Consider the following 19,816-nt stretch of genomic DNA (forward strand, 5'->3'; position numbering starts at 1 on the left):
TCATTCATTCATTCATTCTAACTGTGCAATATCATTTTCCACTTGTGCAATTTTGTTAATAGTCTGTTTATTGTCAATACTGTATATACTGCTCCTATTTTTATACTTCCTTCTATTAAATGGTTCATATTTTGTTACACTTTGGTTAGCTCTTTTTTACTGTGTTAGCTGATGCATCTTGTTTTTTGCATTATCCCCTTTGCTGCTGTGCACTGCAAATTTCCCCACTGCGGGACTAATAAAGGATTATCTTATCTTATCTTATCTGTTTGACAGAATAATATGCTATAAGAATAGAATATAATTCCTTTGTTATCATTGCATGAAGTACAATGAAATTAAAATCTATTTAACATCAGAGTAAAAAAAAAAAAAAAGGTATATTATATATATATATAAGGAATATCTTATCTTATCTTATACAAAGTACCTAAAATTGGCTCAACCTTCAGGATCTATAACATTAAATTATGTATTTGTTACTGATAAAAACAGAATAATATAATATAGCAATATCAAATGAGCCATTCTGCAATAATGAGTCTAATATTACCTATTGGATTTGAATATAATATTTTTCCATAATAATCAAGCAATTATAGAACAAGAGTCCAATTTTGATTCATTTAAATTATTTGTTTCTGTCACACTACTGCCGTGCTTTTATTTTGACGGCGGCTCTGTGTTGGTACTTCCGCCGTGCAGCAGCAGCAGCAGTTGTCTTCTTCGTGGAGCCGAAGAGGACGAGCCCACTCGGCTTCATGCCTTCGTGTGGTTTTCTCCTCCGTCACTGCTGTACGGAGCTCCGGCCCGGTGTCAGACCAGCCACAGCCTGCTGAGAACCGGTTGAGAAATGTGTCACCCGTGTGTGAGGGAGGCGAGAGACACCATCTTTAATAAAACAGGTTGGTCTTTATCTCTTTATTCTCTAACGTTGTTGAACTGACAGCAACTGACAGGAGCGGACTGCTTCAGAGCGGTTTCACTGCCGCAGCAGGCTAACCACCACCGGGCATCATCGGTATGAGACACCCAACACTACCGGGCTGACCGGTGTTGTTGTGGTGGAGAAGAACCAGCTAATGAAAGCTGGACAACATGTTATTATATCTCCCTCTTAATGAATAGCTAATGAAACATCCTCCATCATATGGTAACGGTTCGTCCACTGTTGAAGGCCACCAACGTTATTAATGCTGGTATTATTATATGACACAAACAGGGATAGTAAACAGTGGATACAATGCTTTTTTTTAATATAAATTGTGATATATGTCTCAATAATGTTGTTTTATCTTTCTATTGTGAGTTACAGCGTTTTGTTGAGCTAATTAGTCTTCATTATGACACATATTGCAGATACTATAAGATATAGGGGCTGCATCAACATAATTATTTTAATTGTCGATTAATCTGTTGATTATTTTTTTCGATTAATCGATTAGTTGTTTAGTATATAAAATGGTGAAAAATGGCCTTCACACTAAACAAGCAATTACAAGATGTTTGCAGGTATTTTAGTAATTATAATTATTGTTTTTCTATAAAATGTCATAATATACAGTAGTGAAAAATGTCCATCCAAGACCTTACTAACACCTGAACTTAATTTACAGTTATAAAAGGAGAAAAACAGCAAATAATCACATTTGAAGTTTTTGCTTGGGAAAATACTATAAGATATAGGGCTGCAACAAACAATTATTTTCATTGTCGATTAATCTGTTGATTATTTTCTCGATTAATCGATTAGTTGTTTGGTCTATAAAATGTCATAATGGGCTTGGACAGGACATATTTAAATGACTTGTTTTTACCAACACCTGAATTTGATTTACAGTTATATAAAAGAGAAAAACAGCAAATAATCACATTTGAAACCAGAAACCAGTAGGGGTGTAAATCACATGTTGCATCACGATACTAGGGGTGCAACTAAAGATTATTTTCATTGTCGATTAATCTGTTGATTATTTTCTCAATTAATCGGTTAGTTGTTTGGTCTATAAAATGTCATAAAATGGTGAAAAATGGCGATCAGTGTAAACAAGCAGTTTAAAGATGTTTGCAGATATTTTAATCATTTTTTTTCTATAAAATGTCATATCATAGTGAAAAATGTCCATCCAAATTTCCCAAAGTGGGCTTAGACAGGACATATTTAAATGACTTGTTTTTACCAACACCTGAATTTGATTTACAGTTATATAAAAGAGAAAAACAGCAAATAATCACATTTGAAACCAGTAGGGGTGTAAATCACATGTTGCCTCACGATACTAGGGGTACAACTAAAAATCATTTTCATTGTTGATTAATCTGTCTTTTATTTTCTCAATTAATCGATTAGTTGTTTGATCTATAAAATGGGGAAAAATGTCGATCAGTGTTTCCCAAAGCCCAAGATGAATTGCTCAAATGTCTCGGTAGTCCACAACTCAAAGATATTCAGTTTACTGTCATAGAGGAGTAAAGAAACCAGAAAATATTCAATTCAATTACTAAACCTGATTAATCGAGTGCCAAAATAGTTGGCAATTAATTTAATAGTTTACAACTAATCAATTAATCGTTCTAATAGCTCTAATAAGATATAGTGTCTTTGTATGTAAGTAGCGACTACTATCAATTAACAAATTGAAAGGAATTACAAACAATAAGGCTAAGTGGAATAACTAAACGTAAAGTGACGTGACGGTCAACATAAAATATTCAAACCTGTCTCACTCCCGTGGTCCAAGTTAACAGGTGAAAATAGGTGATGTTAACCAAAAGAACGTGTGCAGCCTTAACAAATAATAATAATAATAATAATAATAATAAACGACAGGCTAAATACACACTTTGGCTCCTACAATGTATGTAAGCATTTATATGGTTGGTGTGATATTTGTATTATGTCCCTGTAAGATCTTTTATAGCATTATTGTAGTCCTTTCTGGTAAATAAATATTGGCTAAATAACTTGTCACATTAGCTAGATTATAGCATTAAAATATGCTTTTGCTTAGGGGTTTTGAATGGCCCTTATCTTAGATGTGTATTGTGAGCATGTCTGTGTGTGTGAATATGACGTCACCAGTGCTGGCATGAAAAGGAAAGCAGCTTTTTTCTGAGGCAGAACCAGTTAGACCTGGTCAAGACCAAAACAGTGGCCTGCCTGCTGCCACTGTTAGTGTCACTACTCTATTACTGCCTGGGTTGGGCAGATGGGTTGAAATCAGAGATCTAGATTATCACAGCTTTTGTTGTTGTCGAGGAACAGGAAATATTTCAGAGGATATGTGGGTCTGTAATTGCCAAGAATGTGATCCTGAATTTATTTTTAATTATACGTTAGTATGCGTTTTAATAACGCCCACACGTCAAAAAATACACCCAGTCAGAATGAGCTTTAGCTAAACTCAGCAAAGTGTGGAAAGGTTATTTATGCAGAAGAGACGACAATCTTATAGTCAGCAGTTTTTAGTTCATGTCAGATTTTCAAAATCATGTGAGACTGTCTTGTTAGTATTAGGGCTGTCCTGAATACCATTTTTTGGGCTTCGAAGCTTCGGTGAGAAATATTTGAAGGTACGCACCTCTACACACAACAAACTGTGATATTGGTCTGAGAATAACTAATAATAATTAATGTTGAATATGAATAATGTTGTGGGATTATTCATGGGCTATTTTGGGATTTGTACATTTTTGTTACATACTTCTATATACAAAAGAACAAAGCATTCAAATACTGATTTGAAGGTCGATTACCATGGCAACGGTCGAAGCTTCGAAGCATTCGGGTCAGCCCTATTAGGAATCCTCCAATTTGATTCACAGAATCTGTATCGATCGGTTCTGACTTCACGATATCAGCCCAATTATAGCCCGACGTGGCCGTCGTAGGGTGTTGACTCGGATCGGAAATGATAAATGAGTGTCGTTTGCAAAAATCGATCGTTTTATCTTGTGTAGTGTGTCATTGTACACGATAACCGACGCCGCGTCTGGGATGCCTCACAACGTCCCGACAGAAAGTCTAGCATGTTCGATTTGTATTTTATTTTTTATTTTTTAGAAGAAGTCCTCAGTAAATGTGTGAGGCTCTCTGTTGCTGGGACTTTGAATGTCCTTTGTGTGTATTCTAGATACAGAGATATAATAAACACAAAAAGCGCATATCATCTAATGGAAAGTAATAAAAGTTCTTGCCAACAGTTAGCGAATGCTGGCTTCCATCCATCCATCCATACATACATACATACATCCCTCCATATATTTTCTAAACCACTTATCTTGCAGGGGTCCTGGTGCCTCATTACAGAAAACTACTCTAAGTGCTTGTCCTATCTTAACCTATGGTTCAAAGATAAGGAAAATCCTATCTTCCTGTTACAGAATGAATTCCTAAACTGATGGCTGATGTTTACCATGTACAACATCTTAGTTGAGGGTGTGCTAGCATTTCTAATTAGCGCTAAACACAAAGTCCAACTGAGGTTGATGGGAGATATTTGGTCATAAACCATAGTATTGGACAAATTAAATGTGTGACGTAGTGATGGCGCTAGAGTAAAATACATTTTAAATTCAGTTTGTTAATGTTGGTCTCAGGTAGTGCTTTAAAGGGGCTTTATGTAAGAATCAGAAATTGCTTGTTAACAGTGACACCTGTGGCCATTAAGTCAACTACAGTCAGCATCCTCTTGCTCATGTTCGTGCTAGTGCTCACACTACGTAGATGTGAGTGAGCATCGGTCAAAACAGTGAGGCAACAGACACAGGACGTTAGTGGACTTCTAACCGAACGTTAGCTATGGCTGCACACTGTAGCCCTGTAGCGGAGCTGAAGAGAGTAAAGGCACTCAAGAGCGCACATGACGTCACATTCGTTGGATTTTCCCGGAAACAAATGGCCTGCATTCTTCACATTAAAAGCAGTCTGATAGAGGAAATCCAGAAAGTTGCGGGAGGTCTCATTTTTTAGATTACGTTACAACCTGTTCACACATTGGCAATAAAAAACAATTAAAAAACGTTTATATGTGTAAAAACTTACATACAGTCCCTTTAACTAACAATTAATCGATTTTTTGGTCTATAAAATGTCAGAAAATGGTGAACAATGTCGATCAGTGTTTCCCAAAGCCCAAGATGACGTCCTCAAATGTCTCGTTTTGTCTACAACTCAAAGATATTCAGTTTACTGTCATGGAGGAGTAAAGAAACCAGAAAATATTCACATTTAAGAAACTGGAATCAGATAATTTGGAATTTTTTTTCTTTAAAAATGACTCAAACTGAGTAATCGACTATGAAAATTGTTGGCGATTAATTTAACAGTTGACAACTAATCGATTAATCGTTGCAGCTCTAGACTCAGGTTTACTTTATTTTATTTTCAGACAGAGATACAGTATAAACTGCAAAGAGAAATCTCAGTCTCTGTCTATTTTCTGTTTGACTGTAGCTTGAGTTGAGACACACTAGTGTCCTTGAGGGAAATAATAGTTGGCTCTGTAATATATTGGCTCTCACCGCAGCCAGGTTCACCTGCACCTCTGTCAGCCCATATGTCAGAGCCTCGTCGACAAAGACATGCCTGCACAAAAGAGGCTCTGTTCAGGGAACAAACTCCGGAGAAATGTACCGGGGGTAAGGCTACAAACAGGAAGCCAAGAGCAGAGTCGCTATATAATCCAGTCTAGATCTTTTTCTTTTTTAATCCAGTTTTAATTTTCGGATTAGGACATCACATTCCTCTGGTGGTGGTGGGAGTGATCAGATAGCTTTAGTCCCACAAAGGAGAAGTCTCTCTGGAAGAGTGGTTTGGTGTGCTGCATAGACAATAATAAGCTGCTTACAGACTTTATTATCTCCAATATTATGAAACAAATCTTGGATGTTAAACTAAAGATCTCAGTGACTGTCACACTGTGTTTGCTGGAACTGGGTGAATCTATTGTTGTTATAGTTTACTTGACCTTATCAGTGGCGTCACGTGACAGGCCATTACCTATAGTTTGAATTAGGGAAACACGCCTACTGCTTCAAGTTTCTCTGCTATCTGTATTTGGCAACAGGAAGCAGTAAAAGTCTGCAGATTTGTGTGTGTTGTAAAACCATGATTTCTGTTAATTAATCTGTTGCCAGATTGCTTGTTGTTGTTGTTGTTTTTAATACCATGCGAATGATCACAATTAGAGGTGTTTTGGCAGCTCGTGTGTGTGCTGTAATTTCTGAGTTGAAGTAAAGCAGCAACCTAACAGAGGAGGCCCACAGCGACTGGACTGCATTTCTGGTTTGAACTGGATAAAACAAGGCTTTTTTTTGTGTCCAGCTATCTCTTTCATCCTTTTTCCTGTAAGTAAAGGGCTGAGTTGAGCGGACAGGGAGATACAGTTTCAGAGAGTTTTTGTAGTTAGTGTGTAAGTCTTTGTATTAAAATAGGAAGCAGAAGTGATACGATCATGATATTTGGATATTCTCAGCGTTAACATTTTAACTTTGAAACAACTTGAAGAAGGAAAAAAAAACTGCTTGGATTGCTGTATTTCTTGCATTACACACACATTTTATGTGTGAGGATGGAAGTAGCCTAGTTGTGGTTTGACAGTACTCAAGCATAAATGGACACCCAGGAGAGTCTTTTGGTTTTGGGGGTTTTCTTTGTTACGTGGTCGGCAGACAGGTCTCACTTGGTATCGCTTCCATTTTGCGGAGAGTTTTCCAGTCAAAGTTCAATTTGTTGTGATAATTTATTCTTTGAAATAGTCATTCATGTTTGTGTCTGTTGAGATTTTTAAGTGTGATTAGACACCTAACTTCTAAAGATTGCATTTATAACTCTTATCCTAACTTCATCGTGCTGTGAACATGTTTGTGCAGAGACATCGTTGCACATCAGGAGATAGATGAAGAAATACAGGGACTTGTGTAAACACGTGTCAGGATCTGTGGTCCTTTTACTGCCAGCTGGCTCTGCAGTCTCTGAACTGCAGTGTGCTGTCGGTACATGCAGGGTGATCAGGATATCCCTGATGCACAGTAGAGTCTACGGTAAATGGAATGACGTGCTGCCCTTTGTGTGCTACCAGTCTGGTAACCTCAACACTTCTGGCCTTAAACATGCTGACTGGGCTGCATGTGTGATGATGATAATAACTGAATAGGAGTTCAATCCCTAATTGGATGTAGGATTTATTGATTTGCCTGAACCAGAGCTTGGAATCTGTGTGATTCTGTATGTTCTTGTGAACGCGATATCTCAAGAGCGCCTGGAGGGAATGTCCTCAAATTTGGCACAAACATCCACCTGGACTCTTAGATTTTGGTGGTCAAAGGTCACTCTCACCTCACGTCAGTCTCATTCTTGTGATATCTAGGGAACACCTTGAGCGAATTTATTGAAATTTGACAATTTTGGAGGTCAAAGGTCAAAAGGCAAGGTCACTATGACCTCATGCATGTCCCATTCTCGTGATATCTCGGGATGGCAATTTGATTATTTGCTGTTTTTCTCTTTTATACAACTGTAAATTAAATATCTTCAGGTATTGGTAAAAGCAAGTAATTTGAAGATGTCCTATCTTGAAGCCTACCTTGGGCTTTGGGGAATTTTGATAGACATTTTTCACTATAATCGGACATTTTATAGAAAAAAATATGAATTGAAAATTATTAAAATACCTGCGTAAATCTTTAAATTGCTTGTTTTGTGTGACCAATAGTCCAAAACACAAAGATATTCAGTTTACTTTCACAGAAGGCTAAAAAACCTGAAAATATTGACATTTGAAGAGCCATATAGAAGGTTCTCCATCTGTTGAATAACGTTTTGATATGCTAAGATTTATCCCGTCACATTAAGGTTTTAAAAATACAGCCGACTCTAACTAATCAACTATTTTCTTGTTTTCTCTGTCTCTTTAGATAAACCATCATGATTCCCATCACAGAGCTCCGGTACTTCGCTGACACCCAGCCAGCGTACCGTATCCTGAAGCCATGGTGGGACGTTTTCACCGACTACATCTCCGTCGTCATGCTGATGATCGCGGTGTTCGGTGGCACGCTGCAGGTCACGCAAGACAAGATGATCTGCCTGCCTTGCAAGTGGGTGGTCAACAAGTCCTGCGAGACCATGCCCGTCCCAAACGTGAGCGCCGCCTATGCACCGGAACCCAAAGGCATTCAGTATGACCTCGACCGCCATCAGTACAACTACGTCGATGCTGTCTGCTACGAAAACAAACTGCACTGGTTTGCCAAATATTTCCCCTATCTGGTGCTACTCCACACCCTCATCTTCCTGGCCTGCAGCAACTTCTGGTTCAAGTTCCCCCGCACAAGTTCCAAACTGGAGCACTTTGTCTCCATCCTCCTCAAGTGCTTTGACTCCCCGTGGACAACAAGGGCTTTGTCTGAGACCGTGGTGGAGGAGAGCGACCCCAAGCCTCTGGGGAAGATGAACGGCTCGATGGATAAGAAGGCGTCGTGTGTGAGCGAGGATGTTGAGGCCAGCGTGCCCATGCTCCAACGAACAAAGTCCAGAATTGAACAAGGCATTGTAGATCGCTCTGAAACGGGGGTTTTGGATAAAAAGGAAGGGGAGCAGGCCAAGGCTCTTTTTGAGAAGGTAAAAAAGTTCAGGATCCATGTAGAGGAGGGTGATATAGTGTACCGTCTTTACATACGTCAGACCATCATCAAAGTAATCAAGTTTATACTGATAATTAGCTACACGGCCTACTACGTACGCTACATCAGGTTCAGTGTAGTGTGCACAGTGAACATTCAGAAACTAACAGGGTACAGCACCTTCTATTGTGCTCACCCGTTAGCAACTCTTTTCAAGATTTTGGCCTGTTTCTACATCAGCTTGGTGGGGGTTTATGGTCTCATCTGCATGTACACTCTTTGTTGGATGCTCACCCGCTCGCTCAAGCGATACTCCTTCGAATCAATCCGCGAGGAGAGCAGCTACAGCGACATCCCTGACTTGAAGAACGACTTCGCCTTCATGCTACACATGATAGATCAGTACGACCCTCTCTACTCCAAGCGCTTTGCCGTATTTCTGTCCGAGGTGAGCGAGAACAAGCTGAGGCAGCTGAACCTGAACAACGAGTGGACGTTGGAGAAGCTGAGGCAGCGCATCACCAAGGAGAAAGAGAAGATGGAGCTGCATCTGTTCATGCTCAGCGGGATCCCAGACACCGTGTTCGATCTGGTTGAGCTGGAAGTGCTCAAGCTGGAGCTTATCCCCGATGTGACCATCCCGCCGATCATCGCCCAGCTCTCCAACCTGAGGGAGATGTGGCTCTATCACACACCAGCTAAAATTGAGGCTCCCGCTCTCGCTTTCCTGAGAGAGAACCTGAAGTCTCTTCACATCAAGTTCACAGACATCAAGGAGATCCCACTGTGGATCTACAGCCTGAAGAACCTCAGCGAGCTGCACCTAACCGGGAACCTGAGTGCCGAGAACAATCGCTACATCGTCATCGACGGGCTCCGGGAGCTCAAAAGGCTCAAATACCTACGTCTGAAAAGCAACCTGACCAAGCTGCCGCAGGTGGTGACAGACGTGGGCGTGCACCTCCAGAAGCTCTCCATCAACAACGAGGGCACCAAGCTGATGGTGCTCAACAGCCTGAAGAAAATGGTCAACCTGACGGAGCTTGAGCTCCTCCGCTGCGACCTCGAACGCATTCCACACTCCATCTTCAGTTTGCACAACCTGCAGGAGATCGACTTGAAGGACAACAACCTGAAGACGATAGAGGAGATCATCAGCTTCCAGCACCTGCACCGACTCGTGTGCCTGAAGCTGTGGTACAACCAGATCGCCTACATCCCCATTCAGATCGGGACGCTCACCAACATGGAGAGGCTGTATCTGAACAGGAACAAGATCGAAAAAATCCCCGGCCAGCTTTTCTTCTGTCGCAAGCTGCGCTTCTTAGACCTGAGTCACAACAATCTGACCAGCATCCACGCTGACGTAGGCTTCCTCCAGAACCTGCAGTACTTCGCTGTGACGGCAAACAGGGTGAGAGGCTCCCTTTAATTTGTCTAGTGCTTGTTATCATTTTAGTGGAAGATAAACGTAAACATGTTAAATGTGTCCCAGTTTATTTCCTGTTGCAGTGTATGTGAATGACGTAACCTGACAGGAAGTAAACATGGACCCAAGCTGTTGCCTAGCAATGCCGTTGAAACGGTTTATGTTTCCTGATATAATCATGGTCTCTTTATCTGCATTGCAGTACATGAATAAAACAAGACGTGACTCATTTGGCATGTTGTTGTAAACACAGTCCTGTTCTGCATACAGCTCTCAAAAGCATACTGTAGATATATCTATATCTATGAGTCAAAATCCTTCTGTCTGGAATGAAGCACAGGTTGGTTTTTTTTTACTGCCAAGTCCATTTTCTTTTATTCTTTCAGGTTAGTGAATAGGAACCAAAAAGAAATACACATTTGATTCTCTGGGACCACCTGATGATTCTTTGAGCACGATGGAAACCAGTTTCTCTCTGTTAAAATAGTTTAGATGATAATGTTCCTGTCTCCTATAGACTTCCCGAGAAGTAAACTATTACTCTTTAAATAATATTTAGGATGTTGTTTATCTCTCTGACTGGGACCCACATAGACTGTTTTTAGTCATTTTAAGGGAGGTTCAGGGGGTCTTTAGGGGGAAATAGCAGGTCGAAATATGTCACATAGAAGTGGTGTACATCATCTGAAAGATGGGAACCTGAAGATTAATTTGAGATGCAGCTCAGTACTGTGTATCAAGTTGTTCTAGTCATAAATCTGTAATAAACATTAATCAATTTATTCATTTAAATAAATTGTGAGAGTGTATAAGGAATTAGAACATTATGATAGAAGTATATGATGGTCATTCCCATGCTCTAGTATGTCTCAGAAGTTGTTGCAGCAATTTTTTGGTCAATGCCATTTGTTACACAAATTTGCTGCTAAATTTAACCATTTCTTTTACCACTCGAGAGTTGAGAAAAATGATCAATAGTCCCTCCAAAAAACACCAGATTAAGACACCAAGACCTTGAGGAACACCATAGAACAAACTTTTGACATTTGGAGATTTCTGCAAGAATTGCATTTTTCGGCGATTGGATGGCAAGCGCTTCTGTTGTTTAAACTGCTCAGAAACCCTCTTATTGTCAATCCACCTGTCCTCTGAATGCCCCAGGTCTCTCGTTTGTAGCTGTAAAGTTTCATGAGGCTGTGATTATCCTAGTGGTCACCACAGGTCATTTTATACTGTGAGGTGAAGACTTGACATGAATGGTTGTTGTCACCATTGGATTCCTTAGGTTTTCTAGTTTCGTATATATGTACATTCACTACAGCTCTAAAACTGAACCTACTTTAGCCTCTGAAAGAAAGTGAAGTCGGTAGGGATCGCCCATGATCTTGCGGGTCTCAGGGGGTTAACACAATGCTGTTTATTTGATTAGCGATGTAGGAATTTCATTCTGTAGAAATTCTCCTCAGCATCATGTGTTTTCAGTAAACGCCACTATTACTGCCGTTTTACTGTGTTTGCTTGTGCGGTTGCACTCTGAAAATAGGTTCCAGCAGGTTTGTGTGCAGCCAAAAATAGCTCCATTAAACGGGACCCCTCTGGTGTCTCTTGTGTTTTTAAGGCCTCTCTTGCCTAAATCCGACATTATCAGTTCAAATGAGTTGTGTAGGTGGTTTAATAGGATGTGATTTATTTTGGACATCAAAGGCCACGAGAGACTGGTTGTTGGTTTTAAATTATTCGTTGACACCTTTTGAAGCCGTGTTTTTTCTTTTACCATTATCCTAAATTTCTAATGAGACTTTTTACCCAACGTCTGACAGCAAAGCTTGAGTTCCCCTTTAATCTGATTTGTTTCCTGTGATGAGGTCTGAGTTGTGTCATGTTTTTTTTAATGGGGAAACATCTGAAATAAACAGGATCTAGAACTGAACCATTCTCTAGTCACTAGTCCTCGTTTCCTTAATGCTAACATCTCATGCTCCCTGTCTCATCTGCTAATACATATGGATTACAAATTTAAAATTGACCAACTCAGCCTTTCTGTTCCCTTCTAACTTACACCTCCTCATTATTCTGTCTCTTATTCTCTCCACTTCAGATCGAGACTTTGCCCCCAGAGCTGTTCAAGTGCAAGAAGCTGCGTACTCTGAATCTGGGAAACAACTGCCTGCAGACGCTGCCGTCGCGCTTCGGGGAACTCACCGGGTTGACCCAGCTTGAGCTGAGAGGGAACCGTCTCGAGTGTCTCCCCGTGGAGCTCGGCGAGTGTCGGCTGTTGAAGAGGAGCAGTCTGGTGGTGGAGGAGGACCTGTTCAACACGCTGCCACCAGAAGTCAAAGAGCAGCTTTGGAGGGCCGATAAGGAGCAGATTTAAGAAATAATCGAGCAGTGATTTTGTTAGTAAAGAGGCAGGCAAACCTTGAGACGTTTGCAGCCATGCGGGCTCAGAAAAGCGACGGCTTGGTGTTTGGTTGGTGCTTGGGGCTTCCCTTGCAGGACCTATAAAAGGAAGGGATGTCAAATTTCAAGACCTACAAGGATGTCTTTTTGGAAATACATGGTCGCCAAGGAAAAAATCTCCTGGTTCAGTAATGTGGCTTTTCTGTAATATCGTCCTGAATATAAAGGTGCAAGTAGGTGATGTTGAATATGCATGTCACTGTAGGACCTTGCTGAAACCAACCTGTTTATTTGAGAGAGACAAAAAAAAACGTTGCACGATTCAGCCTAGCCGGAGAGCTAAATGTGCTCACTATCACTTTTTTGCTGATCATTGGATACATGCACAAATTGAAGAAAGCAGTGTTTGCCTGACCTTCCTCTGGCCTTGAGACTCAAAGTTTTGAAATTTTTTTACATTTGCCGTTGCGGCGCAGTGTTGCTCAGACTACTGGCAGATGTTAGTAAATGAATTACAGTACGACTGACAGCCAATTTGTTGAGGCCTGAAGGTTTGGTCCTGTTGTTTCCTTCAAGCCTCTCTGTGTACGCTCAACGTGCTCGGAGGTATCTTTTTTTATGTGAACAAAATGACTCTGCGATGAAGATCGACAGACCGTCCCACAGCTGATCTCACAGCTTTAGGCCTTAACACAGTCAGAGGACTGATGAAACGACTTCAAGGAAAGCAAATGACTCTACAGTACAATGTCTAAATACCCTGCAGTTGTTAATTTATAACGCCGCCTCCTGTGTGGCAGGCGGTTTCTTAGCTGAATGGGAGCTGTGGTGGAGAAATGCAACCATTCTTCTTGGACTCTTTTATTTCACTTTTTCTAAACATCATTTCACATTTAGGCATGTGAAACAGGCTTTATTTTACTTTGCATGACTAAACCTCACACACATTACTGGTGTGTCTTATTACAGTACGTGAGATGGGCTTTGTTTCAGGTGGATTTGGCCTGTTGACACAAAATCAAGACTTTATTTTGACTTCAAGATACATAAATTGGTACTTTCAGTATCATGTGGGCCTGTGAAACAGGCTGTATAGCGATTGGTGCAACATTTATTTATTCGTAACATGCCATTCGTACACAGCCATTGATTTGTTGTTTTGTTGAAGACTTTATGGAACATAATACGTGTAGTAAAAGATCTTAATTGACCTTTGTTCAATTGAAGGCTGATATATATTGCTTCACTGGCTAGATTGTTATTACACAAGGTGTGGCGCTGCTGACAGGTAGTTTGCTGTCCCTGTCTTAAAGGTGCTATTGATAACATTGATAAGATTCAGCCACTAGATGTCGCATTCTCCCTCGCCCGTTCCATTGAATTTACTTCACAACAAGTCATTGCCAGGCACTTAACCGTCAATCTCAGCCATTTACCCATTTTTTTCCAAGCCTCCAGGAAGAGCGCCGGGGTTTGAAGCAAATTTTGTGGTATTACAACTCTGTCATAGATGTTTTTTTTCATTTATGTTTTTATTTGTCTACATGAAAATGTTATCAATACAACCTTTTAACGTTACAGGGTCACAAACATTCATAAATCTCCCTGTCAGAGTTGATTACTTTGTCCTTACTAAACATATGACAAGCTTGCACAATGCTAATCATACAACCATAATATATGTAGACCAATAAAACAAGCAAGAATCACGGTACTTTTTTTATACTAAGTATGATTTTGAATTATTAGACACTAGATGATTATTACCTCCAAGTGGTTGAACTGCTTCAGACAGTCAGGGAGAGTTTTAACTAGCTGCGGGGTACTGCTCGTTTCTAAAAGCAAAGTGTTGGAGATTCAAGAAGTGCCCTGCTGTTTGCATGCCAGCTCTACAATTCATCACACTCCGTTTACTCCGGGCGTAAACTGGACATTTGTTTTGTTTATCTGTTCAAGAGCGAAATGAGGACAAACAGGAAACTACAGAGAGGAGGAAACTGGTTTTGACCGACCTAAACAAGGGAAACATTTATTCGCCGAGAGAGTGTATGCCGAATATGTGATTTCCACGTTCACGGTCCAAATTAGTGCAACATGCTTTTGTCTGCTTGAAACACTTTTCTTGTTAAGACCCTGGATTTATTAGCATCATTTGGAGTAACCCTGCTTTGTTCACTCCAGCCAGGCATCTCGTTGCTAATACGGCCTTATCTTTTACAAGCCCTGTTAATGAAACAAACAAACTTTCATTTTGTGTGTTGTAAAATGTATAGCTGAAATGTTCTTTGTTTCATACATATCAGTCATATGGTATGTGGTCTTATCGTTACCAGCTGTTTCTTCTTGATTTTAGCTTTTTTTTTTTTTTTAAAGGGAAGTTTCACTGTAACAATACAATTGCACCTTTGTTCACAGTGAATTGTGTTTCACTGATGCCCTTCTCGGGGTCATTAGTAAATTGCTCCTGCTCTGAAATCAGTTTTACAGTTGTAAGCAAAGGTCACAGACAAAGTGAAAAAGGAGCAGATGATACCAGAGAAACACAGTAATTCAAAGGAAATCTCAGCTTTTCGAGCATGCATAAACGTTTTAAAACGCAAACGTTGTTTTAAAGTGGCATGTCCACCTTGATACGTCTGCTCTGGTTTCACTTTTGTCACTACGCTCTGCAGATAAGTGACCTGTTGGATGCCAAACAAGGAATGCAAATGGATAACTAATTGTCCTTACTAGCACATTAAACTGCAAAATATCTATATCTTGTAGTGCAGTAGCTGGCCACAGATATAGGGACATGTTGTAGGATGATTTGTACGTTATTCTAAAGTACATCTGATATGGTAACATGGCTCATTTGTAGTGGTGCAGTGCAGATGCAAGTGCTGCTGACACTAAAAATCTCCCTCCTGCAGTGCACCAGAGTGTCAAATTAGGACGTCCAAACAATGCCCGTCAGTTATTGTATCAAGTGTCTTTTGGCCTTAACTTGGTGGTCATTAGAGGTTGGATAGTCACAGATTAGTATGCTTTTTCTGACCCTAAATTTGTCCTTGGTACAGCAGTTATAGTATATTTTACTCTTGAAGTTTAAGAGTGCCATAGAAATCTTTCTCAGGTCATCACTGGGAAGTTATTCACACCTTAGATTTGCTAAAATGACTGTACACATATTGATATATTCTGTCCTTTCTCCATTCCAGCTCTATCGTGGTTAGTCTACGTCAGCATCAAGACACATCTGTAGTCAGCCAAATGTCTCTGACTCTCACTTTGTCCTGCTAACATCAGGATTTCTATCCACTGACCTCCAGAGCTCTGACCATTGTCACTTCCCTCTGAGTCACAAGATGAGCACATTAAAACCTGCAGCCGGTTTCCCTTTTCATGCACGTCAGCGTCAGTGAATCGGGTGAAGGTCTGGGCTGCGGTCAGTCAAAAAGAGGACGTTTTAGTGACTAATAAACTGCCCCTTGGTCACTTGAAAACTCTTATGCCAGCACTTTAATTAGTATCCCCGTCAGAAGTGGCCCCATTCTCATCTAAACACCTTATTAAAAAATCTGAATTATACAAGCTTTATTTCTCATTCTGTGCAAATGCACCAAAAAAAAAGTTTTGTTTTGAACTTTTGTGTTGTATCAAAAATGATCTGTTTTTGTTATGTATGCCTTAAGTAGTGTATTTTGTGTGAAACAGCGTGATTGATCAGTTTGTTCTTACATAGGAGTAACTCATTTGGATCCACAGAGCAGCCGACGGAGAGATGCCGGTTTCTACGGAAACGGCTCCTTTCCCCAAAAACAAGGATTTCACAATTCAACCCTATGACGACCAAATGACAAGAACTCATGACAATCTAACATATGAAGGCGAGCTCAGCCACACACTGTTAATATCTGTAATATTTCTAAAGTGTGTACATTTTTTTCACTTGAATCCAGAAACAGCATTATTTAAAAGAAGGGAAAAAAAACCTGCCATGATTGCATTGACATCTAATCTCTACCTATGTATGAAATGTTTCTTTAAATACATGATTGTATTTACTGTGTACGACTAATTCATCTCTGTATTCTGGTGCCTGTAGATCAGGGATACATGAAAACGGTTCATATTGTTTTGAGGTTCATATCCATTTACATCCTGCAGCATGAGTTTGTCGATGCTGAACTTGCGGGCGTTATAGCCATACTGAAAGCCACCCACACAACCCCCCTAGCAGCAGTCATTGTTGAACTGTAAGAGCTGGATTGACAGACTCGTTTTAATCAGCACCGTCTGTATCACACGTGACAAGGCCTTTATTAATTAATTGTCGCCAAGTGGACTGAAAACTGGCTTTTTAAGCGGGACGTCTGTAACAATGGACAGCTGAACATTTTATTTCTTAATGTTCAGACCCTACTTTTTGTACGATTCTGACACATGATAATGAAATAAACACTTAACACTAAATCCTGTTTTCAAAGAGTGTTTAATTCCTCATCTGGCGGATGGTTGTTCTTTCAGGGGAAAGTCCTGAGCACTGTTGAACTGGTTGCTGAGAAACATATTTTAAATACTTAGGCAAGGCATGGCAGCTTTATTTGTATAGCACATTTCAGCAACAGGGCAACTCAAAGTGCTTTACATAAACATTCAAGAACATTGAGACAAAGTGCAAAAGAACATTAAGACATAATTAAAACAGTTATAAAAACATTAAGGATTAGAAAATAAAAACAAGCTAAAAAATAAAAGCTAGGATCGAGGCTAAAATAGAGTATAACACACAAGTAAAAGCTCTAGTGCAGTATGTAAGATCATTATCTGGTTTAATAAAAGGCAAGCAGCAAAACAGGAAAGTTTTAAGCTTTGATTTAAAAGAACTCAGAGTTGGAGCGGTTCCTGCAGGTTTCTGGGAGCTTGTTCCAAATATTTGGTGCATAAAAACTGAACGCTGCTTCTTCTGCATGTTTAGTTCTGACTCTGGGGACACTAAGCAACTTAAGCAACTTAATGTGAAGTAGGCTAACAGACCCTTTCTCTGCTAACATTTTGACTCTGTAGAGTAAATATCTGTAAAAAGGCTGTCTCTGGACTGTAGCTGGCTGTGCCTCTTGGTCAGATACTTATAGAGTCAGTGACAAATGACCTATTTTACCTCAAATTTGTACTTAAATAGTCATTTACTTGTGTAAATGTAACTAGTTATATTCCACCACTGCATCCAGTTTAGTCAATACTCCTGAGTGACCAGGAGATGGCCCTGTAGTTCATTTGTATTTATTTCCATGTTACAGCAAACAGCTACATCTAGAGGTCATGCTGGGCTACTACAGCTACAGCACCACCCTGGAAAAGTGTCATTTCTGTGGACAAGGGATTGTTCCATTGGGTTTTGGATTAGTGCATAAAATAAGATCTGTGGCAAACACACGTTTATGATACTTACACATTTTGTTCAGCAAGATAATCGTCACAAATGAACATCGCCTTAATGATTTGTGAAGCGTACAGTTTGTGTAATATGCGTCATATTATATTTATTTCATAACTTAAAGCTCTTTTTATTATTAACATTAGGTAAAGACGGTGCTATATTGTTTGAATTCATTAATAAAGTGCATGGAAATTGGCTTGGTTTCTGACCAATTTTCCTTTATGATTATGGAATTTTCCAAAAGCAAGTTATTTTCAATTTTATGACTAAAATATAGCATTACGTCAAACATCTTTATTTCAACATTCATCTTAAGTTTCTTTTGTAGAAAGTTGGCTACATTAATCCAGAACAGTCTTGTATGTATATATTATATATATAATTATATATTATCTAAATATATATCTAAATATATATATATACAGACGTAGGCAAAATTGTTGGTACTCTTCCGTTAAAGAAAGAAAAACCCACAAAGGTCACTGAAATAACTTGAAACTGAGAAAAGTAATAATAAATAAAAATGTATTGAAAATTAACTAATGAAAATGAGACATTGCTTTTGAATTTTGGTTCAACAGAATCATTTTAAAAAACAAACTAATGAAACTGACCTGGACAAAAATGATGGTACCCTTAACTTAATATTTAGTTGCACAACCTTTTGAGGCAATCACTGCAAACAAGTGATTTCTGTAACTCTCAATGAGACTTCTGCACCTGTCGACAGGTATTTTGGCCCACTCCTCGTGAGCAAACTGCTCCAGCTGTCTCAGGTTTGAAGGGTGCCTTCTCCAGAATGCATGTTTCAGCTCCTTCCACAGATGTTCAATAGGATTTAGATCAGGGCTCATAGAAGGCCACTTCATAACAGTCCAATGTTTAGTTCTTAGCCATTCTTGGGTGTTTTTAGCTGTGTTTTGGGTCATTATCCTGTTTGAGGACCCATGACCTGCAACTGAGACCAAGCTTTCTGACACTGGGCAGCACATTTCGCTCCAGAATGCCTTGATAGTCTTCAGATTTCATTGTACCCTGCACAGATTCAAGACACCCTGTGCCAGATGCAGCAAAGCAGCCCCATAACATAACCGAGCCTCCTCCATGTTTCACATTAGGTACAGTGTTCTTTTCTTTGGATGCTTCATCTCTTCGTCTGTGAACATAGAGCTGATGTGACTTGCCAAAAAGCTCCAGTTTTGTCTCATCTGTCCAAAGGACATTCTCCCAGAAGCTTTGTGGCTTGTCAATATGCATTTTGGAAAATTCCAGTCTCGCTTTTTTATGATTTGGTGTCCTCCTCGGTCGTCTTCCATTAAGTCCACTTTGGCTCAAACAGTGACGGATGGTGCGATCTGACACTGATGTACCTTGACCTTGGAGTTCACCTCTAATCTCTTTGGAAGTTGTTCTGGGCTCTTTGGTTACCATTCGTGTTATCCGTCTCTTCGATTTGTCATCAATTTTCCTCTTGCGGCCACGTCCAGGGAGGTTGGCTACAGTCCCATGGACCTTAAACTTCTGAATAATATGTGCAGCTGTAGTCACAGGAACATCAGGCTGCTTGGAGATGGTCTTATAGCCTTTACCTTTAACATGAAGGTCTATAATGTTCTTTCTGATCTCCTGAGACAACTCTCTCCTTAGCTTTCTGTGGTCCATGTTCAGTGTGGTACACACCATGACACCAAACAGCACAGTGACTACTTTTCACCCTTTAAATAGGCAGACTGACTGATTACAAGTTTGAAGACACCTGTGATGCTAATTACAGGACACACCTTAGTTTAATATGTCCCTATGGTCACATTATTTTACATCTTTTCTAGGGCTACCATCATTTTTGTCTAGGCCAGTTTCATCAGTTTGTTTTTTAAAATGATTCTGTTGAACCACAATTCAAAAACAATATCTGATTTTCATTAGTTCATTTTCAGTAA

At 39.8% G+C, this 19,816-nt stretch overlaps 1 protein-coding gene across 1 annotated transcript; it reads left to right on the top strand.

Annotated features, from left to right (window-relative positions):
• Window positions 1-698: 698 nt before the first annotated feature.
• On the top strand, window positions 699-16,909 carry lrrc8aa (leucine rich repeat containing 8 VRAC subunit Aa). Its single transcript, XM_037752638.1, has 3 exons — window positions 699-905; window positions 7,918-10,039; window positions 12,153-16,909. The coding sequence occupies exons 2-3, from the start codon at window positions 7,928-7,930 to the stop codon at window positions 12,426-12,428; spliced, it is 2,388 nt and encodes a 795-aa protein (XP_037608566.1). The 5' UTR covers window positions 699-905; window positions 7,918-7,927; the 3' UTR covers window positions 12,429-16,909.
• The last annotated feature ends 2,907 nt before the right edge of the window (window positions 16,910-19,816 follow it).

The sequence above is a fragment of the Sebastes umbrosus genome, chromosome 19, assembly GCF_015220745.1.
Source record: "Sebastes umbrosus isolate fSebUmb1 chromosome 19, fSebUmb1.pri, whole genome shotgun sequence".
NCBI lineage: Eukaryota > Metazoa > Chordata > Actinopteri > Perciformes > Sebastidae > Sebastes > Sebastes umbrosus.

Coding starts and splice junctions, on each gene's coding strand:
- lrrc8aa (XM_037752638.1), top strand. CDS start 7,928: ATGATTCCCATCACAGAGCTCCGGTACTTCGCTGACACCCAGCCAGCG. Junction 10,040..12,152: donor TCGCTGTGACGGCAAACAGG/GTGAGAGGCTCC, acceptor TCTCCACTTCAG/ATCGAGACTTTGCCCCCAGA.